The sequence below is a fragment of the Ictalurus furcatus genome, chromosome 22 (genome assembly GCF_023375685.1).
Source record: "Ictalurus furcatus strain D&B chromosome 22, Billie_1.0, whole genome shotgun sequence".
NCBI classification, from domain to species: domain Eukaryota; kingdom Metazoa; phylum Chordata; class Actinopteri; order Siluriformes; family Ictaluridae; genus Ictalurus; species Ictalurus furcatus.
The window spans coordinates 1,337,319-1,365,153 of NC_071276.1; the positions used below are offsets into that span (position 1 = coordinate 1,337,319).

The following is a 27,835-nucleotide window of genomic DNA, read 5'->3' on the forward strand; positions in this document are numbered from 1 at the left end:
TGTACCTGCCTGCAAACGTATCCTGGAGGTGTTAACCGTTTCTGTGACTGCGCGTTCCTCAGATGCCGCAGTTTTCTCCCAGTTTCCCGTGTCCTGCCTCGGTCTATCAGACCTCTTCTCAGCAGGTGATGACTTTCTCCCAGTCCAACCAGCAGGTGCGTCACTCACACACCCGGCCACGCCCTAAATCGCAGCTCGGGGTACAGTACTTTACAGATGTAGAGTTTGGTTCTGACCTTGTTTCTAATACAGAGTTAACATCTTTAGGAGAAACTGATGATCCGATGAACATCTGAAGCGTTGAGAAGATCCAGAGTCGTTAACATTAAGGCGTAGGACGAGTATTTAGGACATCGTGACGCGTTCAGAAATTTGTTTAGTTTAGTTAGACAGCCGAATGCTCTCTAAAAGCTTACAGTAATGTAAAAGTCTGATATGAGGGGAAAAGCAGGAGGTATAATAAACCCTACATGCTCGTTCACTCCTGTGTGTTTACACGGTGATCTGCAGTGTTCTCCTGGAGGACTGTACAGCAACTTCAACAACCAGAGTTTATTCACACAGCAGCAGGTCCACCCTCCACACAGCCAGGAGACGCAGCCCAAAACCTTCCCCAAACCCATCTACTCCTACAGGTGAGCCACCATGCCAGTTGGTCACACACTGTACATCAGCTGATGTGGTCAAGAGAAGACATCCACAGTCGAGTGTTTCCACTCTGTAGTCTTATTAGGAACGAGAAGAGCACCAGCCAAGTACAGAGGCTTCACTTTATCCACACGCCAAATTCTACACCTCAGAAAAATAGCTGTTTGCATTATTATGTACCAGTATATAAAAATGCAGAGAAGAATTCTCTCTCTCTCCCTGTCTGTCTGTCTGTCTGTCTGTAGCTGCCTGATTGCTATGGCTCTGAAGAACAGTAAGACAGGAAGTCTCCCGGTCAGTGAGATCTACAGCTTCATGAAGGAACACTTCCCCTACTTTAAGGTGAGTGTGAGAGGATGAAAGCGAGCACTAGACAGGGTTGATTCAGTAGAACAGTGCGTCTGACTCTTTCCGGTTTGAATTCTCTGGGACGGTCAGACGGCACCAGACGGCTGGAAGAACTCCGTCCGGCACAACCTGTCTCTGAATAAATGTTTCGAGAAAGTGGAGAACAAGATGAGCGGCTCGTCGAGGAAGGGCTGCCTGTGGGCGCTCAACCCGGCCAAGATCGACAAGATGGAGGAGGAGATGCAGAAATGGAAGCGTAAGGACCTAACGGCTATCCGACGCAGCATGGCCAACCCAGGTCGGTATCGGTAACGCAGTAGGATCTGATTGTGGTGTTTCTGCAGTTATGGATCAGTTTAACTGTGAAGTCTAATGCCTGAATCTCTGACGTTCCTCGGATGTTCTTCCTCAGATGAATTAGACAAGCTGATCACAGACCGTCCGGAGAGCTGCAGGAGGAAACCGCTGGATCCTCAGCTTCCTCCGCCTCAGCCGGTTTTGTCTCTGCAGTGCCTTACTGTTCACCATCAGCTCCAGATGCAGCTCCACACTCAGCCCCGGATAGCACCCACGTCTCCGGCTCCTGCTCAAACACCGCCGCTCCACCCTGTACCTGACCTCATCAAACAACAACAACAACAACAACAACAACAACAACAAGCGGAGATCTTCAGCATCCACAGCGATGTCCACTCCGAGGTGGACGCTCTGGACCCCAGCATCATGGATTTCGCCTTGCAAGGTTTGTTACTGAATTTTTGCATGAGATAAACCGAGTGCTTGTCCCAGTTGTTGTCATGGTGAGCAGGAAAGCCTTATCGTCACTGCTAAATGCTAACACTACACAACAGTAGCAAACTAGTCTGACACAGCATATTATCTAGATACAGTAGTATACAGTATTACACACAGACACCTTTGATCCTTCATCACGTCTTGGCAGTGTTGGATCAGCGGTTAAGCGTCTGTACTAATACCTGGAAGTCATCATACTAGCTCGATATCAGAGACACTCACTCACTGCCCCTTGTCCATCTGCAGGAAACCTGTGGGACGAGATGAAGGACGACAGCTTTAACCTGGAGGCCCTGGGCTCGTTCAGTAACTCCCCCCTGCGTCTCTCTGACTGTGACCTGGAGGGTGTGAGCACGACGCCGGTGTCCAGCGCTGCCGAAATCCCCTTCTCGGGTGTTTATACGTCTTACAGCACGGTGGATGCATTCTCCAACCAGTACATCAACACACAAGGCAGCAGCAAACCCATTATCCTGCATTAAACCCGCACACACACACACACACACACACACACACACTCGTACCAAACAGCAAAGACCAGCTTTACTCCAAAGGGCCATCAACAATGCGGACTGTGGGTTTTGATTATTTACTTATTTTATTATTATTCCTGCATTTAGTTCTCAAATACTGTTTTCATGGACAGAGTTTTCCTTACGCAAACTTCCAGTGACACGGAACCTCTGGAACGCTGAATGTTCGACTCCGGTGCCGAGAGAAACGTGAAAAAATCCAAACCAAACTCACTTCTCAAAAACACACACAGGGTCATGCACATACATGTCTTCCATACACACACAGCTACATGGACTGTTTGGATGTTGTACGTTTTGTCTCCACCACCTGTTAACAAAACTTTCAATATCTGTTGTGGTCTCCCAATTACCCAACCCCCCCCCAAAATTCCAAGACTAGGCATGTGCTGACATTACGGTATGCATCACGATATTAACCTGGTTTAGACGAAATCACAATTCTATATTACTATGTACATGATATACGTAGCTGGAGGTGTTGTCTTGGGAACGGCGTTATGGGATATGGGATTGTCTTCTCGGAGACAGAAACGACACGCTTTCAAACTAACCTTATTCCACAAGGGGTTTATATCGGAAGCGCTCGAACACACGCCTAGTCCTGATAAACGTCTGCTAATTCCGAGTCGACTCCGATGAGAGAGAGTGACGCGGTTGTATCCGGTGCTTGGCCCCCTTCAGGTGCTGTGTAAATATTAACCCTGTAACCAAGCCACTTCCTGTTTAATTAAAAACGGATGCGCTGTATTTTTATTTTCCACGTTTGCATGTTAGTGTGTTTTCTGTTAGCCTGTGTGTCTACTGTCGTGTTGTAATAGGCAGCAAGTCTCCTCTGTAATTATTGATTATTATTATTTATATTTATAAGCGAGGAGATAAAGAGTGGCGTTGCGGAAAATAATAATAATAATTGTGTTTATTGTACATATCCAAGTGTGTCCAAAATGATTACTGGTGAGAGCAGACACGATCCCACAGTGAATTCTTCTACACATTAAAGGACTTTCCCTGCAACTTCTAAATCAGTTTTTAAAGCATATCCATATTGTATATATATATAAAAGCTTGTACAGTATATTTATGCAGCACTGATTTAAGAGGCAAACGCAACAAAAACAAAACAAGCAAAAACATGACAGGTGTGTGTGTGTGGGTGTGTGTGTGTGTGTGGGAACATTTAGGCCGTTTTATTTGAGGCATACATCGTATGGAAGTCATCTTTTTTAAAAAAAAAACAAACAAAAACATCATCATCCTGATAGACAGCGAAATTCAGGCACTTTATTAAAAACATTTTCCAAAAAGATCACTGCTGATTTATTTTCTTCTCTCAAATCCAGACTAGTGGTGAAACACTGCGTTACTATAATAAAGTTTACTCCTGTACTGTTCTCAGAGTAAACGATAACCCTGTGATGTACATGACACTCGGATCTCCCTGGAAAGTTTCACCCAGCAGCTAGTTGTGTTCTTCTTCCCAGTGACGTGAGCTAAAAGGCGTATACTGGCACGTCTTTTCAAAAATACATATAAACATTTATCTCCTTTCTTTCTTTTTCTTTTAAAAAAACGACTAAACCTGAGGTGGTGCACAAAAATATACACGTTAAAAACCCATAAACGTTTCTGCACAGGTTCAGTGGTCCTTCCTCGTAATACTGCTACATTACAAACCAGGTATAAAGCAGATTGGTGTCTTTGGCATGCCGGCACCGCTTCCCTGAACCGACAGCACGGGCGGAATTGTGCGTCAGTATATTAAAAACACACCATCTTCAATACACTGATCTTTTAGCGTTAAGCTAGACACGGTACATTCATTCACACTTTTGAAGAAAGAAAAAACCCCAAAACAAACCACATAGAGGTCTGGGACCCGGAAGCACTGCAGAGTTCAGCTTTCATCGCGCCGAGGCTTTGTGCGTTAATAATACAGGACTGAAACCCGGCATTGCGGAGGCTCTGCAGAACTGAAGAGTCACAGAATATATATATATACACTGAAATACCCGTGATGATGCGTACAGTGTGCAAAACGTGAGCTTATGGGAAGGAGTGGAGGTGATTGTGTTTTGTTCGTTTCAAGGCAACACTGGTGAATTTAAACGTCTGACAGGAAGTTAGATTTCAACGTGAAATGCTAAAACACGTGTGCGCTCGAGCGGCTCTGCTCGTTATGCGTGTGCGTATGTTTGTGGAGTCGCCCCGATCCTTATTAGACACTACAGTATAGAAAATGTCCTGTTCTTTACACTAATCTTCTACTTTCTGACCTGCTTCTTACCCACGTGAGCGCAGGCAGCCAGGCTAACGAACGCCCACAGGCACGGGCACGGGCACGGACACCGGCGCTGGGGTGATGAAGTGTCTTACAGTGTTAGCTGGGGTTGGTCGAGTTGTCCATGGTGGCCAGCAGGTGGGAAACTTTGGCTCTCTGAGATGGAGTGATGTTCTGAGCCATGTGGATGATGCAGTCCATCGCAACCTCTGGATTGGCCTCCATGAGACTGTGAAACCACACACACACACACACACACACACACACACACACACACACACACACACACACACACACACAGAGAGACAGTTCATGAGAAGCGACACTAGCATTACGCCCGGAGTAAACTTTGAAACTATTGCATACATTTAATTAGGAGCCGTTTTCTTTTTGTTTTATGAGTGCCTCAGATGTTTGATTTATTTTATCTTTTAAAAACCTGACACTGTTGCAAATAACGGGGCGTTTCCCTCGGTGACCTGCAGACGAATTTGAGTTCATGTTGGTTACCTTCGGATGTCCGAGAGTGTGTTAGTTACCCGCGGATGTGTTTGAAGGTGTTTCGGTTACCTGCGGATGTGTTTGAGAGTGTGTTAGCTACCTGCGGATGTGTTTGAGAGTGTGTTAGCTACCTGCGGATGTGTTTGAGAGTGTGTTAGTTACCTGCGGATGTGTTTGAGAGTGTGTTAGCTACCTGCGGATGTGTTTGAGAGTGTGTTAGTTACCTGCGGATGTGTTTGAGAGTGTGTTAGTTACCTGCGGATGTGTTTGAGAGTGTGTTAGTTACCTGTGGATGTGTTTGAAGGTGTTTCGGTTACCTGCGGATGTGTTTGAAGGCGTAGTCCCTCTTCAGGTATTTGATGTTTTCTCTGATGGCTGAGCGCAGCCCCTCCTGCTGTGGCAGCTGTTTCTCCAGCCACTCGACCACCGCTTGATTATTGTCCCACAGGTACGCCTGAATGATACATAAAGACTTCATCATTAAGCTCCATAGTCCTAACTATACTCCAAAAACATGAACCAGATACTTAAACAACCGTACCAAACCTGTCCCTCTATCTAGACATGCTAAGAATGCTAATAACAAAGATAACATGTATCATAAATGCTGGAACTGCAGCATTATAGTTTATAGTTCCAGTCTCCAAGCGCAAGTTTGATAACTTTTTTCGCCACTTTGGTTGTTGGAAAGCTGAGAAGGTTTTTGTTTATAATTGTGAGTAGGGTTTAAATGTTTGTTTTTTTAAATTGTCTCACTTTGACGGTTCCCTCGGTCTCGATGAACCAGCGGCGCAGCATGGACTTTATATGGCCGTCGCTCAGGTCTCCGTTGGTCTGCACGATCTCGCTCTTCACCTTCTCCTCCAGCAGGAGGCGCCGCAGACGCCAGTAAAAAAATGACCGAGCATTCTTCCAGTCCAGGATATCCTGCAAAAAACACCACCACGTGACCGGGGCAAACCAGTGACATTTACACAGTCTGATTATCGCCCTCGACTGAGATAAGTCCATATCACTTATTCTAGGCTCGGGTGATGTATTTTTCCACGAGCATGAAATGGAATTTGTATTTAAGGTGACCGCGGTGTACATTACCGTGATGACCCCTTTCTCCTGCATCCTCCCGGGTGTGTCGTGGAGGTCAGCGAACTGTACCGCCACCTGGTGGTAGATGGGCAGCAGAAACTCCTCTCTGGCTCTGAGCTGAGCCTCCACATCACTGCGCTCATTCTCCAACAAACCTGAAGAACCTGAGTTCCGACACAGGATGAATACAGAGCATCAGTAACACTAAAGAAAAACACTCGGAACTTGTTAGCTCTCACACACACACACACACACACACACACACACACACACACACACACAGTAACACAAGTGTCCACTCACTGAGTTGCTGGGCCAGCCGGGAGTACTCGGGGTCGATCCTCCTCATGGCCTTCAGCAGATCTTTCCTTCTGAACTTAATCTCCACCGTGCCCTCTGGCTCTAACACACCTCCCCTACACACACAGATATAGAGTGGTGTGTGTGTGTGTGTGTGTGTGTGTGTGTGTGTGTGTGTGTGTGTGTGAGAGAGGAAACGGACTTGACGAAGCAATAAAAACTCTCGTGACCCCACCTGCTCTCCCGGTCAGCGTAGAGCTCCATGTACTGTGGGTTGATGGTGGGGTCGATCACTACCCATGATCCTCCTCTCAGCTCAGCGTGCGGGGGGATGTAGACCAACACGGGCTGGCGGAACTCCCTCAGGGCATCCACAATGTATGCGCCGAACTTTAGCACCTGGTCGTACATGTCTGACAAACAGGAAGTTGAAATATTAACAACGTTCTTCATCACTGATGATGATGATGACGATGATGATTATGAGCGATGGCATAAGAACGCAGAGATCTTTTGCACCTTTCATGCCGCCGGAGAAGCCTCTCCAGTTGGCAAACACCATGAGCGGAAGTTTCTCTCGGTTGAAGTCCTTCATGGCCTGGGCGGTTTTATAAGCCGAGTCCGGGAACCACACCTGCCCCGCCTGCTGCACCATCTAACACACACACACACACACACACACACACACACACACACACACATACACACGGTATTACACAGCTTCTGAGAGGACTACTATACAGCCTGTTTAAATGCTTTGCGTATTCAATCCACACTCACCCTCGCCTCCGAGTCCAGATTGGCCGGATCCGCTGGGACTGTGACCTCGACGGTCCGCGTTTCCACGGCGATGACCCCGAGCGGAATCCCTCCTAGCCTGTGACATGCCAAAGATTTTGTTCAACAGTAAAATTAAAGTATAATAATAATAATAATAATAATAATAATAATAATAGTGTTAGAAAGTTGAAGGGAATTGTGGGTAATCTCACCTGGCCCGACCCACCACCACAGTCTGAGCCCAGTTGGACATCACCTCCATGAAGGTGCCGTGATCGAAAAACCCGCTCTGCCACGCCCCCCTCACGCCTACAAGCAACACACAAGACAAAACAGAAATGGGAAAAACAAACAAACTAATTTACAAATATCTGTTTATTATTTATCTTAGTTATTTAGGGATCATGCAGAGTGCGGGCTACATAAATAAACATACATACTGAATATATACAGAATATAAAAATACATGTATAGCTGCCTTTGTTGTGTTTTTTAATGATATATATATATATATATATATATATATATATATATATATATATATATGAGAGAGAGAGACATAATGAATAAGGTTCTGAGGGTTAACAGGGTTACAGGTGATCAGATGATCAGGTGTTACAAGGCATCTCACTGGGATGGGGACGTCCAGAGAGCATCCAGCGAGGGTCGTAGGGAGCTTTGGTGGGGATAAACTCAACCTCTCTGTCCACCGGGTCAGTAGGGGGCATCAGAGGTGCAGGACTGTGCTTATTCTAAACAATACAAATTGTATATCTGATTAAGACGTGCTCCTGGCCGAGATAAAAGGACGCTGTAATAGCTTTAGTTTCATCTCTTCGGGATATTCCGCCCCTCGGTCTGAAACCTGACCTTCGGCATGTAGGAGAGCCACTGCAGGATGGTGTAAACGCCGTCAAAGTCGTCCGGCACCGTGGTGTGTGCGACGCCGTTGTTGTGCATGATCTGCACGCCGCCCAGCTGGTTGTTGGACGTGTACACCTCGCGACCGAGAACCTAAAAACGAAGGCAGACGGAAGACTGAATAGAAACAGAGCAGGTCCACCTGCGCGAGATTTCTGAAAAGGTCAAGGGTTATCTACATCACAGACTGTTCATCTCTCTGGATAAAGCATGGGGACCTTGTTTAGTGCTCCTGCTCCGGTCAGGATGATGTGGGAGTTTTCCACTTGTATCACCCTCTGTCCCAGTCGAACCAGGTACGCCCCGATGCCGATCGCCCGACACGTCACCTGCACAACACAGCACTGGGATGAGAACGCGGCCAGGACCAGAAAGAAATCAAAAATAAACCAGGCAGCGCTCACCATGCTGATGGTGACAATCTCCTCGTACGCCTGCGACGACTCGCCCGCGATCATCCCCGATCCCCTGAGGTTCTCTACGCCGAGCCCGTCCTCTTTCCCGATGATGTCGGTGATGACGTACCTGCAGCGGTTAATGCGGTCAAAGCAGCTGGTTCATCTCTCTCTAACAGTATAAAAACAAAGATAACACGGTATATAAAGCGAGGACAGACCTGGACTCTCCTCCCTCCTCCACGTGGCGGCAGTGGACGACGTTGGATGAGCTGATGCGAGTGTAGTCCTGAGGTGTTAAATATAAATACTTAAAACCCTGCAGGAAAAAGGAAAAGCACATGCACACACACACACACACACACACATCAGAGCGTTAACATCAGCCTGTAGAATCCAGCTGTGCTCGTACTGGGCTTGGTGAATGAGTGACGAGCCGGTTTCACCTTGTAGGGGTCGTCGGGGTCGAGCCAGGCCACCTGGAACATGTGTTTGATCTCTTCGGCGAGGCCGATGCGAGCCCCGCTGTTGGCGGCGATGTAGACGCGGGGGATCCCCTCGGCACGCGCCAGCTCCGACGCCCGCAGGAACAGCAGGTCCTCCTGAGGCCCGAACGAGCCGATCCGGTACGTGATGTCGTTACAGATCACCACGACGTCGCGCCCCTCGGGGTACTCGGGGGTCTTCAGCTTCATGCGGAACGCCACCATGCCCACCTGAGACGGATGAATTTCACACGATTTGGCAACTGATTTAGTGTTCGGAATAAATCCACAGACACGAAATAATATCCTTTAATACAGAAAAGTGAAAACCTGCCCAGATACTTAGCACGCTTTATAAATCTGAGTTTGGGCTCGATGCGGTACCTCGTTGTCTCCGGGCAGCTGGTTCATCTGCACGAGTTGGCCCTGAGGGTCCAGCACCAGCTCATTACACAGCAGGACGTCGTTAGGGCACGTGTCCCCCGGACCCCACAGCTTAAACAGAGCCTGAGACAGACACGGACGTTTATTACAGTGCAAACACACACACACACTTCTACTTGATTTTACTGGATACGGAGCGGGTTGAGACGGCGACACACACCTGGCGGAACAGCTCGGGGAAGTCGTAGACGTAGGTGGTGCCGAGGCTCTGGGCCTGGAAGCGCTTGGCCTGCAGCAGGTCTTTAGTGACGTAGGGAGTGTTAATGAGCATGCCGTGCAGGGGGCCGTGCTTCTCCGTGTACGACCTGAACATGATCTGAAACACACACACACACACACACACACACACACACACACACACGCAGATTCTAGACTAACTACAGTAAAAAACCTGACGTTTTCATTTAAGCGCTTGTGTGTTATCACCTGTCCCGACGCCGTGTCCGTGACCTCCTCGTACAGGCTGATGTCGAGGTAGTAGCCGTTCTCGTTGGTGAGGAACAGGCGGATGGGGACGGCGTTGCCGCTCGGCGTGAGCCGGATGTTGATCTTGAGCTCGGCCTGCAGCACCCGGAGCTTCCAGAGACGCCGGCCGTAACGCATCACCATGGAGCGCACCGACTCCTCGATCTGCGGCGCACAGACAAGACGCCGTCTTTCACGATCGAGTACCGGGCGAAGCCTCAAAGCAGAGGAGGCGGGGTCCGGTTAAAAAAACACAAACAAACAATACCTTGATGGGATCCATGATGACGGTGGGGACGAAGTTGAGGAAGATGTGGTTGCAGTCAGTGCGTGTGTGTGTGTTGCTGAAGGCCACCTCCAGCTCGTCCATCGCCTCCAGGAGCAACCGCTCGCCTTCGTTCTGAAGATACTCAAACGACGCCTCCTGCTCGCGCACGTTTCACTCAGATTACATACAGTATATATTATACACACACACGTACTACATGTATACACTGTGCTAGAGGATGGCTACAGTAGCTCAGGCGGTGACAAGACCGTTACCTTGGTGACGAGGTCGGAGTGGCGGATGATGGCTCGGACGAAGAAGCGGTAGTCGGTGACCTCGGCGCCCTCCTCGACGCGGGCGGCCCCCAGGTACAGGTGCATCTTGTGGTTGGCGCAGGGTACGGCGGTCAGGGCGAAGTTCCTCATGCGGTTCAGCTCCAGCTGGAAGGCCAGAGCCGGCTCCAGGTTCCGGTAGATACGATCTTCCTGGAACTAAACACACACACACACACACACACACACACACACACACACACACACACACACACACACACACACACACACAACCGGAAAAGACTCGATATTATACGACACATGGGTGCGTGTGATAAATGTTTAGATCTTTTTATTTATTTATTTTACCTCATCTCTGGCTCGGAATGTGAAGAATTTAGGAAATTCCCTCTAGAAAATTTAAAATAAGTAAATAAGAACATTTGCAACATTATACATACATATATATATTTCTATTTTATATTAATATTTTATATAAGTATTTTTAAAAAAACTCTCATTAATATTTCATAACAGAAATTCTGCTATAAATTATTGTTTTAAATATATTTTTTTAAAATAGTACAGCAAACAAACAACAAAAAATAAAATCATACATTATTTAAAGTATTTTTTTATATGTAAAAATTTATTATATTTGTAGCGATGCAAATAATTCACGTACTCTCTGTGCCACCAGGAAGGTGATTCTCCGGATTCCGTACTCGTACAGAATGGCTTTCTGTCAGAAAATTAAAACAAGCACCATTATACTCTCAGCACCGAGGTTCTGCGCAGAGGGGGCCCGGGGTTCTGCGCAGAGGGGGCCCGGGGTTCTGCAGGAGTTCCAGGATGAAACCGTGTGTGATTGAGGACCGGAGCAGAACTCACTTTGGACTGAGCGAAGTCGCTGAAGGCCGTGACTAAAGCGTCGTCGTCCTCGCTGTCGGCCGATCTGATGGAGACGTTGATGATGTGGATGGGGTTCTCCCTCTTGTTCTGCAAACATAATTAAATCAGTGTTACCCACGCTGCAATTAACACACGACACGTTCGATCGGTGTGTGTGCATGCGTGTGTGTGTGTGTGTGCGGTAACCTTAATGCTCTCTTCATCGTAAACAGTGTCCGAGAACAGCGTGCTCTCAAACAGCGGGTCAGCAAAACAGGAAATGACCTCATCAAAACTCCTGTGCATGCAGCAACACAAGGGTCATTCTTTTAGAACTGCAGCTAAACAAATAAACAAATACAACTACAGCTAAATACAGCTAAACAAATACAACTACACACCGTCACGACTGCACACCGTCACCAGCGTGACGCACAAACACACACACACACTACCTTCTGAAGTCGTCAAAGCACCGGAAGGCCACCATGGCGCCCATCCTCTGACAGGGAGGAGACAGCTCGCACTCCAGGAAGAGCTCACTGCCCTGACGCGGCATCGAATCAAACTGCCCCGACCCGCTCGCCGGCAACCTGCATGTGTGTACGTGTGTGTGTGTGTGTGTATTTGGGTGAAAGAACAGCATGCTGATAGTACTGAAGCTGCTACAGAGCACAGAAGCTGTTTGCACGTCAGACACGTTCATCGTCCCTCTATTTACATGCACTGATTAATACTCATATATTCATATCTAGTGCGTGATTAATGGGAATTCTAACGTAATAAAGTCATCTTTCTGCTGCGATTATACGCTTCATTAGTCATCCAAACACCACCTCTGTTTACTGCTGCAGAATATTCATTTCCTCATTTTACTGATCTCGATCCTGTTTACTGTCAGGGTCGCTCCACACTGAAGCACAGCGGAGCGCGTCACATCCCCAGACACGCAGCTGTGTTAGTCACATGAAGGTTCCAGGATCGCGATACTTAAGGGCGACATAAATCCCATTCAAAAACGCTGTACGTCATCTCCCACACCACGATATACCCTGACTGAAATACTATCACTCCATCCCCTTGATTCTGAACACAACTGGGCCGGATCAGACGGAAGAAAAAGCAGCAGAGCACCCAGCATGCACCGGTGCGCACAGCCAGGCGGCTGATTGGTTGGCGGGGGAGGAGCTCGTACCCTACCTGTTCAGCGTGGGGCTGCTCCCTCTGTAACGAGAGCATTCAGAGGGGGGTTAGTGAGTGTTCATCAGCCTCCAACCCGAACCGTGTGTGTACGGGGAAAAGCTCCGGATTATCACCGTTTATTTACAGAAAAGTATGTATTATTTTTTAATTAAAGTGTTACTGAGCAGATTAAAAAGCATAAGAGAACCACTCTGCACGTGTGTGTGTGTATATAATTTTATATACATATATACACACACACACACATTTTTAAGATTTTTCGCTGCGTCTCTGAGCAGATAAATCACTTCAGGCTGAGATGTGAACAAAGGCCACTATACGACTAATAACCGCAGCAGGATCAGAGGTTCAGCCCCGCTAACACCGTTAGCATGGTATGAGAGTTAGCGTAGAGGTTTCATTAATAGTGTTAAGGAACACCGAGCGAGGGAGCGAGGGAGCGAGCGAGAGATCATTACGTGGGTTTGGGAATGGAGTGATTCGCTCTGATGTACGGCTCTCTTTTACCACAACACACACAGCAAAAAATAAAAAAAATACAAAAAATATATATAAAAAAAACAAACAAAAAAATTTATTTAAAAAAAAACACACACACAAACACACATAACAAGAGGGAAAGTCTTTCAACAATACATTTACAATTTTTTTACTGCTTTAAAAAGATTTACAATTATTTTATTTGTTTCCATCTATTTCATTTCATTTCATTTTTGTGTTATTTATTTAATTGACTGCAGTTTTTAATGCAATATGTTGAGTGGCTCATATGTTGATATGTGTGTGTGTGTATATATAGTGTGTGTGTGTGTGTGTGGTTACCTGTTGGGGTGGGATGAAGGGAGCATGAACTGAAAGTGCACAGCACACGTGCCGTCCTCCATCTGATGGTGCTGCAGACTGTTCAGCTCGTAGGCTATATAACCCCTCCTCACATACACCTGAACACACACACACACACACACACCACATTACCTCATAACCTTCCGACACACACAGCCACTACAAAGCTCATGTAATACCGAAACTGTGTGTGTGTGTGTGTGTGTGTGTATACCTCTAACGCGGCCATGCACACCACACGGTTATTGTGGTAGAAGAAGCTGGGCAAAACATCAAAGATGGATGTCTCAGACAGGATGAGTTTCTGTGGGAGGGCACACACACACAGACACACACACAGACACACACACAGACCCACACACAGACCCACACACAGACCCACACACAGACCCACACACAGACCCACACACACAGACACACACACACAGACACACACACAGACACACACACAGACACACAGACACACACACAGACACACACACAGACACACACACAGACACACACACAGACACACACACAGACACACACAGACAGGCACACACAGACAGGCACACACACAGACACACAGACACACACACAGACACACACACAGACACACAGACACACACACAGACACACACACAGACACACACACAGACACACACACAGACACACACACAGACACACACACAGACACACACAGACAGGCACACACAGACAGGCACACACACAGGCACACACACAGACACACACACAGACACACACACAGACACACACACAGACACACACACAGACACACACACAGACACACACAGACAGGCACACACAGACAGGCACACACACAGACACACACACAGACACACACACAGACACACACACAGACACACACACAGACACTTGTTGAACAGTCTGTTTCATTATAATTTTATATATTATATATATATATACACACACACACACACACACACACACAAAATATGGTTTAATATGCAAAATGTTGCTGGAAATATATTATTATTATTATTATTATTATTTTTATTATGATGACGATGTAAAAGGTCACCTTGAGGTTCTCCGGGCAGAACTGGTGGCCGTACATGTCTATAGCGGACAGGAAGATGGACTCCACCTGGTTGTGTCGGACTTCGTACGAGGGCAGATGGGACGCGATCAGTGCCTGGGAATGAAAGAAAAGAAACAGCACACTTCTTACACTAGTAATCGGTCCTGAGCGGTAAAGACGAATGAAGAATAAGAAATCAGAGGTCACGACTTGCCCACTGGACCGTTACCTGTCTGGCACACAGCGCCACCTTGGAGTTCTCCATCTTGCTGAGCTGCGTGAACTCGTTCAGGACCGCCTCCACGTCGTCGGTCAGCATCGGGTCCCGCCCGCACAGCTGGTCCTGCCAAAATCACAACACACCAGTGACTCCACCCGCCAGGTTCGTCGTCGAGATCAAGTTTATAAAATCACTCATGAATCAAAGTCAATTTATTTAGCCTGGTTAAATTATAAAATATATTTCCTCCTCGGGAATCGACTTCAGTCTTTGGTATTATTTGGGCGTACTATGAGCATGGAGACGAGGACGTTCTTCTTGGAGACCTGGGCGTGGGAGAAGATGTGCTCGAGCACAGGGGTCATGTCAGGCTTGTACCGCTCCCGCAGGTTTATCACACACTTATCGTACGTGCCTGAGACACAGAACATTCAGACAGACAGATTAAAGAGATAAACAAAAGCACTGGAACAAATCTAATGTCTAATGAAGGACCAATACAGTACACACACACACACCTCTTCTAACAAGATTAAAAACCCATGAAGGAACCATGCAGGATGTGGTGTGTGCGTGTGCGTGTGTGTGTGTGTGTGTGTGTGTATTACCCTGCTGGAACTGTATCTCCACCTGCAGGTAACGCCGCAGCAGGTCCAACACTACGGCCTTCATATAGCCACGAATACCACTACGATACCTACACACACACACACACACACACACACACACACACACACACAGAGAAAATAAAAACACTAACCTAATACAGAGATTTATTTGACTTCCGCCAGGCAGATTAGAGAGCAGTGTTCTGATGTGACCGCGTGTCTACAGTAACTCTACAGTAACTCTACAGTAACTGACAGAGCAGTTACTCTAAGCAGACAGAGGAAGGTGAAGTTCACCTCTGCACGAGCTGCACGATGCTCTGAGTGTTCATGAAGAAAACCTCGCGGTCCGCTTTCCTCTGCAGCGTGGCCGCGTGACTGTCCAGGACGTTCGCGATCTGAAGCAAAACGCAAAGCAGGCCGGGGTTAAAAATAAAATTTTTCGATGTGCCAGATACTTTTATAAATGATTAAACGACACATTCATGGTGCACTTTATACAGACAGTTTATAGACTGGAACATCACACGGAAGTGGAACCCATGTGATCAATAAACCCTAAAACCTCACCCTCTGGCTGGGGAACTGGCACAGAACCGAGGTGATGTTGCTGGCGTACTGGGCCATGACCTTGCGGATGACCTTCTCCACCGTGACGGGGATCCGACCCGAGACGCTGGTCATGATGTCCTGCAGCTCCAGCAGCGGGAGAGAGGGGTCACACAGGGTCCACATCAGGGAGTCCACCCACTTGTTCAGCTGAACACACGACAAGTGAGGAGGTAACGCGTCCGATTTATATACTGTGTGCAATAACAAATCGTGTGTGTGTGTGTGTGTGCGCGCGTGTCTCACGCTGTTGCTGAAGTACGGCTCAGAGAGGCAGTACCCGTCCATGACCTTCATCAGGTTCTCCAGAACGCTGTGGAAGACCTGGTGCAGCTTCTCCCCCACAACGGGCAGCGGCTCCTGCGCAGGTAACGGCTGCGTGTTCATCTCCACCTGCAGAACCACACACCCGCAATACACGATTACACAACCAACACACAATCAATGTAAAAACACTCATTTAAATAACTTTTTATTGTGTTTTATAACTAGATGAGAAACGGCGCTGGGATTAAGTTACAGGGCGAATCGTGCTCGGGTCGTCCAGGTCGATCCGAGCCACCACACAGCCGGGCTCCAACACGGCTCCGGGCCGCTTAACGAAGTGAACACGCCCTGATTCGGGTGCGCTCAGCGTCATCACCATCTTCATCACCTACACACATACACGTGCACGCACACACGTTATTGTATAGGTTTTTAACCTTATATACATATACACGTACATATATATAACTGATATCCTTCTACACTTTTTTCTGTAAATCTCTTCAGCACACGCAGCCTCGCTGTTATTTTATTTTTTCATTTTTTAAATCACCTCGATCTCGGCGTACGGATATCCCGCGGTCACGTGTCCTCCGTCCTCCACCGTGTACTGCAGCAGTTTGCCAGCAGAGGGCGAACGCAGCACCGTGGGGTCCCGCTCCTTCTCGAACACGCACGTCTTGTTGCCCACGGTGATTCGGTAACTGTGGAGAGAAAGCGATTTTTTTGTGTGCGTGTCATGTGACTTGCAAACGTAGACATTCTGAGGGGAAGGAAATCTGTAGGCGGTATATACGAGATAGGAAGTGCAACCTGTCTACTTCCTCCTTCATGTAGGTGGTGTAGCCGCTGCCGCTGTAGGAGAGGAGCAGGCCGCCGTCGCTCAAACGGTGCACGTCGATCTCGATGTCCGAGCCGTTCATTATGATCACGTAGGTGGTGGGAGACTGACGTGCCACCTACAACAACAACAACAACAACAACAACATCACCACCACCACACACAGAGATTATAAAATGCTCACTGAGTGCATTTACCTCATTACACTTGATAAAAAATGTTAATAAAGAGAAAGCTCTGGAGTTTATAATCTCGTTACCTTGAGGCAGTATTTGATCCCCTGGTAGATCAGATCCACCTCCACCGTGTTCACCAGACTGGCAGCAGGTAACACCTGACCTCTAACAACACACAACTCACTTCATAAACTTTTATTCTGGAGAACAGACTTTAGAAAATGATGCAGATTTATTGTACTTTTAAATAAAAATGAAAAACAAAAACTGTAAATCGGATCAGGTTAGAAATGTGCAATTCGGCAAAGCACCTCTCGAGAGAGTGCAGGAAGTCCGACATGCTTTTCCTGAAGCTGGCGTCGGCTACGTGTAGAGCTCCACACACCACCCCCAGCATGGTGTCCGGCCGCTCCGCCTGCGAATGGTGTTCAAAAACAAAATTAGACAGGTCTGTGTAGTCGGACGTGTCTGTACAGTCAGACGGACGGGTCTGTGCAGTCGGACGGACGGGTCTGTGCAGTCGGACGGACGGGTCTGTGCAGTCGGACGGACGGGTGGGTCTGTACAGTCGGATGGGTCTGTGTAGTCGGACGGGTGGGTCTGTACAGTCGGATGGGTCTGTGCAGTCGGACAGGTGGGTCTGTACAGTCGGACGGACGGGTGGGTCTGTACAGTCGGATGGGTCTGTACAGTCGGACGGACGGGTGGGTCTGTACAGTCGGATGTGTCTGTGTAGTCGGACAGGTGGGTCTGTGCAGTCGGACTTGTTCGTACCTGCACTTTCTCAGCGATCAGGTGGTCCAGCCAGCTCGTGTCGATGTCGTTGTTTCTGAAGCTCTCCGTCTCCAGAAGCTTGATCAGATACTCCACCGTGGTCCGGAAATCTCCGCGGATAGACAGCTCCTTCATGGCCACCACCATGTTACTGCGAACACATCGAATTATTAACAATCAGATTACCGGATAAATCACGTAACTACGTAACAGCGCGAGCAGCGGTACTGACGAGATGGCCTCCTCGCGGTTCTCTCCCCAGGAGAAACAGTGTCCGAACTGCGAGTCTGCGAACTCGTGCAGCCCCCCCGTGGCCCCCACGCTGAAGTAGCCCCACACGTTCTTACTGCTGCGGAAATTCAGCTCCTGCACCGTGCCCGAGCTCGGCTTAAACCCCTGCACGAAGACAAACACGCACGTGTGAGTGTATTAATCCTGACATTTAAAAAATACAAAAAAACAAACCTAATGTGGTGAACCTGAATCCGGATCCCACCCACGCTCACCTCGTCCGGGTTCTCGCTGGTGATGCGGGCGGCGATGACGTGTCCTCGAGGACAGGGGACGCAGTCCGGGTCCTCGAAATTAATGGGGGTATCATCCCACGGAGACTCGCCGTACAGCACGCGGATGTCCTTAATCCTGTGCAGAGGGATCCCCATCGCTATCTACAGAAACAAATTAAATATAAACACACCGTATTATAAACGATCTACAGGCTTAATTAATACTCTCAGATGTACCGTAAACACCTCCCTCTCGCAGGTGTGCCCGTGTACAGTGTTCCGTACCTGTAGCTGGGCGGCTGGAAGATTAACGTCTGCGATCATTTCTGTGCACGGATGCTCCACCTGCAGTCTGGGGTTCAACTCCAGGAAGTGGAAACTGCCGTCCTCTGAAAACAGGTACTCCACCGTCCCCGCGCTCACGTAGCCCACCATCTTAGCCATGCGCACCGCGTACTGACAAAAACAAACAAACAAACAAACATGTAAACAACCCTTTCACCTCGACTCACTACTGCTAGACATTTTAAAGACTGACCCTCTCCATCTGCTGGAAGGTGGAGGGCGAGGCGATGGTGGCCGGAGCCTCCTCGATGATCTTCTGGTGGCGCCGCTGGATGGAGCAGTCCCGTCCGAACAGCGAGATGGCGTTCCCGTACCCGTCCGCCAGGATCTGGACCTCCTGGTGGCGTGCGTGCTGCGCTAGCTGCATGATGAAGATGGGCGAGCCGGGCACCTCCACCTGGACCTGATTATCCCAGTCAACAGCATCCAATCAGATATCTCAGAGCATCGAAGTGTGTGTGTGTGTGTGTGTGTGTGTGTGTGTGTGTGTGTGTGTGTGTACCTGTCTGAAAAAGCTGGGGAAATCTTCAGCACTGTCCACCTTCCTGATCCCTTTCCCTCCACCACCCTCCGACGCCTTGATCACCACAGGATAGCCAATCTTCTCTGCACCCTACACACACACACACACACACACACACACACACACACTATAAACTCAGCTACACCTGTATTCTCACCTGAATAAAATTAAATGAGCCCAAACACAGTTAATCAGATTTAAAAGGAGACAGAAGTGAACTGAAGAGGATTCTGAGTTTAAGGTCTGAAGCGTGTGCAAGACACGCGGTAAATAACAGGAAATAACGAGTGCTGTATTTACGGCGAGGCCTTCGTCCACGTCTCGAACGCAGCCTTTGGCGTAGAGCTCCGGCGGGACGCTGATCACGTGACCCAGCCTCTGTCCCTCCTCCCCCCACGCTACCTTCAGCCCTGTACAGAGAGAAACGGATCAGCAGCGTCACACGGTACCGAACTTAACGTCACGTTACCTGACAACACGTTCACACCTAAACAACATTCATCACCAAATAAATACATAAATAAATGGCTCTTAGCCGTCAGTAGTTTTTAAGAACAGTGTGGGGGACTCGCTGAATTTCAGAGGACGACATTACCGGATCCAGACCAGGGTAACGTGGGGATTCCTGCAGTCTGAGCTACAATAGAAGACGCCACTTTATCTCCCAGAGCCCACATGGCCTTACTGGACGGCCCTGCACACACACACACACACACACACACACACACACACACACACACACACACACGAATAGTTAAAATATAAAACATTAAAAACACTAACTAAACTAAAAACAAAGAGGAAATTATTCCTGGAGCTGCACCTAAAAATGAAATTCCCGCTTTATGGAGCAGCTCCGGCAGCTTTGGGTTTTCCGACGCGTGACCCCATCCGGCCCACACCGCCTAAACACAGGACAGCAGCGTTACTCTTACCCTCTTACCATCATCATCATCATCATCATCATCATCATCATCTGAAACCATTAAAACACATTATTCAACATGCAAATGAACCGAGTGTAACGCTACCGGATCATCCTCAGATCCCTCTCCTCACACGCGTTTCAGTAATCCAGATCTGATCAGTAAACGAGAACGATCACAGGCAGCGTGTGTGTTACCTGCACTGGAATTCTCTTCGCGATGTCCACGATCATCTCCACGTTGGCGTAGTTATTGTTGTTCGGCCCGCCGGGGACCGGCACGTAGTGATCCGCCATTTTGATGTACTCTAAAACACAACACACGGAATAAATAACACACACACACACACACACACACACACACACACACACACACACACTCTCTGAAACAACGGAGGGTTGTGTCCTGGATTTCACCAGAGGAACAGAGAGGTGAAAGGCCTGACCCGCGTTAGCTTTCAGGTCCTCGGGCGTGACCATCACGACGAAGCGGACGGTTCTCTCGTTGCGGAACATCTCGTAGGACCAGCGGCGGATGGAGCGCATGCATTTCACCGCCGCGATGCCGTTAGTGGCGATCAGCACCTGAACACAGATCATTGTCACATGACAGGAAGCGGATCAGGACCCGGGGTGTAGCAGTGGAGGACAATGTACACAGGATATTGTGATGAAATTATAAACTGTGGTCATGTTTTAATTATATAAACATTTCACATAGACCATATCTATATAACAGATTTTCAGGCAACAGCTTACAACTCTCTCCCTCACACACACACACACACACACACACACACACACACACACACACACACCTTTTCTATGATGCAGGTTCCTCCGAATCGCTTGACGAACTCTGCCGGAGAGGCCACGGTGAAATCTCGAGGAACGTCCATCCTTCTCTGCTCTCGACCTTTCTTCATCAGGTGAAGACCAGACATGCTAGGCCTGCAGTGCACACACACACACACACACACACACACACACACACACACACACACACACGTTGTATAAAGTAATCATCGTCATTGGCTCCCTCACAGCTGTTACACACACACTGTACATACCCAGTAAACAGTCCATCACACCAGTCTAACACACACACACACACACACACACACACACACAGTAATGTATGTTGATCTTGGTGTTGCACTCTGCTCTCTCTCTCTCTCTCTCTCTCTCTCTCTCCCCTCAAACTGAAAGTCACATAACCCTCAGCAGCCAATCACAGTTGAGTATCTAATCAGAGGGGCGGGGTCCAGGCTTTTCTCAGAATCTGGACTTTAACACACTCCTTTACTGTTTTAACACTGTAACATAATAATAATAATAATAATAATAATAATAATAATAAAGAAAGAACCCACAGCTCCAGTAATTCCCCACTGCAGCTCACTTTAATCACATCTTTATCACGTTATTAAACACGTTTCTATTATTTACACTCTACTGCATATACACGCTATATATATATATATATATCAGAAGAGAGTCCTTTTATCCACCAGCTACATATTTGTCTGTCTACTGTTAAGTGCAAAAGTTTGCGCACTCTTAGAACAAACAAAATGGGGAGGGGGGGGGGGGGGGGGGGGGGCGTTCGCAGTTAACAGTACATACCAAACCATCAGTACATTTATTTGTCTCTTCATCCGTCTAACAACTACTCTCAGAGAGAGAGAGAGATAGAGAGATAGAGAGAGAGAGAGAGAGAGAGAGTGTGTGTTTCTCCCAGCTGGTTTTGACAGCAGACACGTTTGATAACACATGCGCTCACACGCTCTCTCTCTCTCTCTGCTTACATGCTGCCTCTTGCATGAGTGTTTAGCGTTCGCTCGTCTGGTACAGACTGCTCTGCTTCCTCCGTCATCACACAAACGAGGGAAGAAAAACAACCGTCTTTTCTTCTCTCTCTTCCACTTTCCGGTGTTTATTTCTCACTCGCTTCCTTTCTTCTTTGTTTCTCTGTTCTCTCCGTGTTCTCTTTCTCTCTCCTCCCCTTTCTTCCTGTCTTTCCCCCCTTTCTCACGCCCCTTCTCTCTTGCCATACCCCTTTCGCTTTCTCTCCCTCTCATCTCCTGCCAGAAAAACAACCTGAAGCATGAAGTGTGTGGATTACAGGGCAATAACAATATCAGAAGTGTGTCGAATATTGACAACACAGAGAGTGTGTGTGTGTGTGTGTGTGTGTGTGTGTATCAGATGCAGTTATTATAGAGATAACGTTTGTGTCGTAGTGACAGGAGAAATCTCTCTTAAACTCAACCCCATGTTAATCAGACCTGCTCGCCTCTCTGCTCCTTCCTCACCTTCTCGCCCAGGCCGGTCCGTCTCCATGGTGATTTTGATAAAGCTGCATGCGGAGCGCCGTTACTGATTACTCGTCCTTTATCGGCCCGCGGTGCGAGTGTGTTTCACGGACAAAAGCCTCCAACGCCCTGGTCTGGTATTAATAAACCCAGCGAGTGCGGGAGGAGATCTGATCTGAGATCGGATTCCCCATGTTCACACACACACACACACGGGGGCAATGCTGAATACCTGCCCAGATTCTTTCCACAGCTCAGATAAACAAATAAAACCTACTTAAAAGGTTTTCCTCCTCTGACTGTGTGATCACTCAGAGCTGCAGATCTGTCTATAACGCCGCATACACACCTTATAACACACACACACACACACACACACACACACACAGAGTTTACTGAAATATATTAGAGTTTTTCCACATTCGTGTGTGTGTGTGTGTGTGTGTGTGTGTGTGTGTGCACGCGAGTCAATGTCAGAGAGGAGAGCTTCCATTAATAGCACACAGCAACATGTGGCACGCAGCATGCAGCACACACACACAGAGCACGCACAGGTCACGTGACCACTATAACGTTCCAGCTGTCATTTCTGTGCCGATACTGAACGAACACCTCAACAGGAAAAACTACATCACGATCTTCATTAATTACTAATAAATTAAATAATAAAAATGAATCTGAGAACTTTAAGTGCCGGAGCATAAAGAGTACGAGCGATGTGATTGGTCGGTTTATATGACCAGAAATATAATTATTTACCACATGAGTGAGAGTGTACATGTCTTCTGAATCTGCTCCCTACCTCATGCTCGTGGATTGGGGCGGGGCCGTGTGAGGGCGTGTCTCCGGGCAGGTGGGCTCAGGTACGTCACCGCCTCGACTGACGTGGGATTTGTTGGAAGCGGAAGCCTCATCTTCTGAGGAGTTGTCCTCCGACGCGCCCAGGACGAACTTCAGCTTCTCCCGAGCTTCTCCGGCAGCCCCGAACCTGGGCCTGGACGACTCGCAGGAAGTGGGTGGGGTTTTTGACGGATCCTGGGGAACGGGCTGAGCGTTTTCCTTGTTCTCCGATGACGGAGACCGGGACCTGCGATCCATCGGTGCGGATCCGACGAAGATCTTCAGTCAGACTTTATCTTCCAGGAGGAGGAGAGAAATAAAACATGGCGTTAATGTGAAACACCACAGGGAGGAGGAGGAGGAGGAGGAGGAGGAGGAGGAGGAGGAGAGGACTCCAGCTCTCACGCCATCAGCAGCGCTGAGTATACCTTCATCAGGACCAGGAGACTTCATTAATCATCCCACACACCTGGAGGAGAAAACACACACACGCAGATATGAGAACTGTGGAATTTGCTCTGACAGTTTAACATTTTGTTTCTGCGGGATAAATCCAACACACAGCAGGAACCATTACCTTCTCCAACAATATACACAGCGCTGCTCCAAAACAGTGCTCCATGTAGTGAACAAGTGTGGTTTAGGACACGGCGTTTACTAACTGATGAGTGTGTGAGAGAGAGAGAGAGTGTGTATATGTGTGTGTGAGAGGGAGAGAATGTGTATATGTATGTGTGTGTGTGAGAGAGAAAGAGTATGTATGTGTATGTGTGTGTGTGTGTGTGTGTGAGTGAGAGAGAGAGAGTGTATGTATATGTGTGAGAGAGAGAGAGAGAATGTATATATGTGTGTGTGTGTGTGTGAGAGAGAGAATGTGTATATGTATGTGTGTGTGTGAGAGAGAGAAAGAGTATGTATGTGTATGTGTGTGCGAGAGAGAGAGAGAGAGTGTATATGTATATGTGTGTGTGTGAGAGAGAGAGAGAGAGAGAATGTATGTATGTATATATATGTTTACATACATATATGTATAACATATATATGTTTATATATATGTGTATGTGTGTGTGTGTGAGAGAGAGAGAGTGTATATGTATATGTGTGTGAGAGAGAGAGTATGTATATGTATGTGTGTGTGTGAGAGAGAGAAAGAGTATGTATGTGTGTGTGTGTGAGAGAGAGAGAATGTATGTATGTTTATATATATGTGTATGTGTGTGTGTGAGAGAGAGAAAGAGTATGTATGTGTGTGAGAGAGAGAGAGAGAGAGAGTGTATATGTATGTGTGTGTGTGTGTGAGAGAGAGAGAGAGAGAGAGAGAGAGAGAGAGAGAGAATGTATGTATGTATGTTTATATATGTGTGTGTGAGAGAGAGAGAGAAAGTATGTATGTTTTGTATGTATGTATATATATATATATATATATATGTGTGTATGTGTGTGTGTGTGTGTGTGTGTGTGTGTGAGAGAGAGAGAGTGTGTATATAGGGGGGGGGATTTGGGTGAAGGGTCGCTCTGCTGCTATCTTTAGTAAACACTACACTTCACCCCTCACTGTACACTTCTCACTGTACACTGCAGTACACTTCACACTGGTTATAAAACACACTTTTTATGATTCTAATGGTAAATGTCTGAATACAAACCCGTTCCTTTCTGAAGTATAATATAAATCCCCAGCTCAGAGCTGCTGTACCTGAGCTAACTCCTTTAGCCTGAGTGCTAACACACTGCTGTGTAAACACCGCGCTGCACTTTCCTCTGATTTAACAGTGACAGATTAATATTCAGCTACAATAATATTAAACTACAATAAACAGTGAAATAACCAGTGAAACTCTGCTGTCTGAGGAGCAGGTGCAGGTTACTGAGTCAAATTAAACAACAGTTTATTTCAGTGACTATAATCTCCTACTATTAGCATGTTAGCATTATAGCATTATAGCATTTATCAATAACACTCACCTGCTGCTCGGAGAGACCTGAGAAACTCCCGGTGTTTACAGCGGCAGAGTAAACACACAAACACACCGTTACACCGTTACACCGTCACACCTCCCTGCTTCCTGGGGAATACTGATACACCGCCGCGTCCCAAATCACTTACCCTCACTTCACAGGGTCACGTCCCAATTCACTTACCCGCACTTTACAGGGTCACGTCCCAAATCACTTACCCTCACTTCACAGGCTCACGTCCCAATTCACTTACCCTCACTTTACAGGGTCACGTCCCAAATCACTTACCCTCACTTTACAGGGTCACGTCCCAAATCACTTACCCTTAACATGCCGCGTCCCAAATCACTTACCCTTAACATGCCGCGTCCCAAATCACTTACCCTTAACATGCCGCGTCCCAAATCACTTACCCTTTAGAGTCGCGTCCCAAATCACGTACCCTTATTTTAGTAATCCGGATCCCAGCTCAGCGCTACTTACTTCACTGGGCTGCGTCCCAGTTCAGTTATACTTCAGAGGCTGAATCCCAATTCAGTTATACTCACTTCTGCTGGCTATGTTCTATTTCAGTTACCTTCACTAACAGTGGGCTGTTTTTTATTTCACTAACAGGGTTTGTTTTATTTCATTAACAGTGGGTTGTGTTCTATTTCACTAACAGGGCTGTGTTCTAGTTCACTAATAGCGCATTGTTCTATTTCACTAACAGTGTTCTAGTTCACTAACAGGGCTGTATTCTAGTTCACTAAAAGGAAATTGTCCTATTTCACTAACAGGGCTGTGTTCTAGTTCACTAATAGCGCATTGTTCTATTTCACTAACAGTGTTCTAGTTCACTAACAGGGCTGTATTCTAGTTCACTAAAAGGACATTGTTCTATTTCACTAATAGTTCTGTGTTCTATTTCACTAATAGGTCTATGTTCTATTTCACTACAGGGCTGTGTTCTATTTCACTACAGGTCTGTGTTCTAGTTCACTAACAGGTCTGTGTTCTAGTTCACTAACAGGGCTGTGTTCTAGTTCACTACAGGGCTGTGTTCTATTTCACTAACAGGACTGTGTTCTATTTCACTAACAGGACTGTATTCTAGTTCACTAACAGGGCTGTGTTCTATTTCACTAACAGGGCTGTATTCTAGTTCACTAAAAGGACATTGCTCTATTTCACTAATAGTCTGTGCTCTATTTCACTAATAGTCTGTGCTCTATTTCACTAATTGTCTGTGCTCTATTTCACTACAGGGCTGTGTTCTAGTTCACTAACAGGCCTGTGTTCTAGTTCACTAACAGGGCTGTGTTCTAGTTCACTAACAGGGCTGTGTTCTAGTTCACTACAGGGCTGTGTTCTATTTCACTAACAGGGCTGTGTTCTAGTTCACTAATTAACATTAACAGTGGGCTGTGTTAGTTTTTGTTAAATTGTTTACACATTAAAAGTGGCCCATTCAGTGAAACAAGTAACTCGTGTACCTAATCTTTAGCTGCAAGTACATTATCTGTTTTACACTTGGTTTGCAATTGTAAAACAATCGTTTCTCCACATTACACATCAGTGAGAGAGAGAGGGAGCGAGAGAGAGAGAGAGGAGTGAGAGAGAGAGAGAGAGGAGTGAGAGAGAGAGGGGGAGAGAGAGAGAGAGGGAGAGGGAGGGAGAGAGGGAGGGAGAGGGAGGGAGGGAGGGAGAGAGAGAGAGGAGTGAGAGTACATTTGCAACAACTGCAACCACATCATCAATGACAACACAACGTTCAGTAGCATAAACAGGGGGAATTTATCTGCTCTTAGCCATCTCCTGAAACGCCTGAACGTGTGAAGCAGCTGTACAGAGTAGCATTTGAATGAAATTCTGACAGCGTGAAAGAATATGTAGAGTACAGGTACACTACACTGTGCTGTCACTGGTACTGAGTTCCAGTGCATTGTGCTACATATTGACTGCTCTATCTGTATTCACGCTGTCATACAATAATGTCTTGTCTCGTCTGTTTATGGAACTAGATGCTGCTGCAGAGCATGATAATGTCATCAACGTAGATAAAATCATGATGCTCTGCAGCAGGTTTGCATATGGACGGTAAGGACATGTCCCTACCAATATTCTGGGAGGGCAGAATTGTCCCTGCCAATATTTGTGTGAACTCGTTCGCATTATCTTTGGAGTCATGTCATTTCCATAACATACTCTCCCAGAAGCTCCAGGATTTAGGCATGCTAGCATTTGATTGGCTGTAAGGGAAGGGGGAGGGGCTATCTGAAGGCTCACTTTACGTGCAAATATCGAGCTGTCAGTGTAGAGTACAGACACGGAGGCGAGGGCTGATCGGCTGACAATGGTAACTGAGTTATCAAGGCTGTCAGTCCATACCTCAAGCATGGGCGAAAGATGTAGTCTTTCAGATGACTTTACTCCCTTAACTCTAT

The 27,835-nt window shown here is 47.2% G+C and overlaps 2 protein-coding genes across 9 annotated transcripts in view; both read right to left on the reverse strand.

Moving 5' to 3' along the window:
• Nucleotides 1–3,450, reverse strand: part of myo1ha (myosin IHa) — a 25,888-nt gene extending 22,438 nt beyond the window's left edge. For 2 of the 3 annotated variants that reach the window (XM_053653755.1, XM_053653757.1), the window contains exon 1: nt 6–3,450. The gene's annotated coding sequence lies outside the window, so the exon portion shown is untranslated. The remainder of the gene's footprint in view (nt 1–5) is intronic. The other variant, XM_053653756.1, reaches the window with a different exon arrangement.
• Nucleotides 3,451–3,588: 138 nt separating this feature from the next.
• Nucleotides 3,589–25,732, reverse strand: acacb (acetyl-CoA carboxylase beta). 6 transcript variants are annotated; one of them, XM_053653748.1, is made up of 56 exons: nt 25,416–25,727; nt 23,879–23,919; nt 23,413–23,746; nt 21,114–21,246; nt 20,742–20,880; nt 20,494–20,603; nt 20,194–20,275; nt 19,966–20,064; nt 19,671–19,780; nt 19,350–19,460; nt 19,041–19,250; nt 18,788–18,958; nt 18,503–18,664; nt 18,229–18,392; nt 17,997–18,147; nt 17,534–17,637; nt 17,306–17,387; nt 17,019–17,164; nt 16,759–16,909; nt 16,459–16,593; nt 16,185–16,331; nt 15,900–16,088; nt 15,627–15,727; nt 15,330–15,418; nt 15,012–15,136; nt 14,731–14,844; nt 14,502–14,615; nt 13,674–13,763; nt 13,439–13,557; nt 13,075–13,116; nt 12,614–12,637; nt 11,869–12,006; nt 11,621–11,711; nt 11,414–11,521; nt 11,208–11,264; nt 10,892–10,933; nt 10,526–10,741; nt 10,251–10,406; nt 9,944–10,147; nt 9,678–9,833; nt 9,458–9,580; nt 9,035–9,304; nt 8,810–8,907; nt 8,598–8,718; nt 8,412–8,522; nt 8,143–8,286; nt 7,904–8,024; nt 7,485–7,581; nt 7,273–7,369; nt 7,012–7,147; nt 6,728–6,905; nt 6,496–6,608; nt 6,202–6,356; nt 5,863–6,033; nt 5,424–5,560; nt 3,589–4,834 (listed from the first exon to the last, which is right to left on the reverse strand). In XM_053653748.1, exons 3-56 carry the CDS (start codon nt 23,706–23,708, stop codon nt 4,705–4,707), a joined length of 7,080 nt encoding a protein of 2,359 aa, XP_053509723.1. In that variant the 5' UTR covers nt 23,709–23,746; nt 23,879–23,919; nt 25,416–25,727; the 3' UTR covers nt 3,589–4,704. The 6 variants fall into 6 exon arrangements, with proteins under 6 accessions (XP_053509723.1, XP_053509725.1, XP_053509724.1 ...); XM_053653750.1 differs by lacking the exon at nt 13,075–13,116 and having other exon boundaries at nt 23,413–23,919; XM_053653749.1 differs by lacking the exon at nt 12,614–12,637 and having other exon boundaries at nt 23,413–23,919.
• Nucleotides 25,733–27,835: the final 2,103 nt, after the last annotated feature.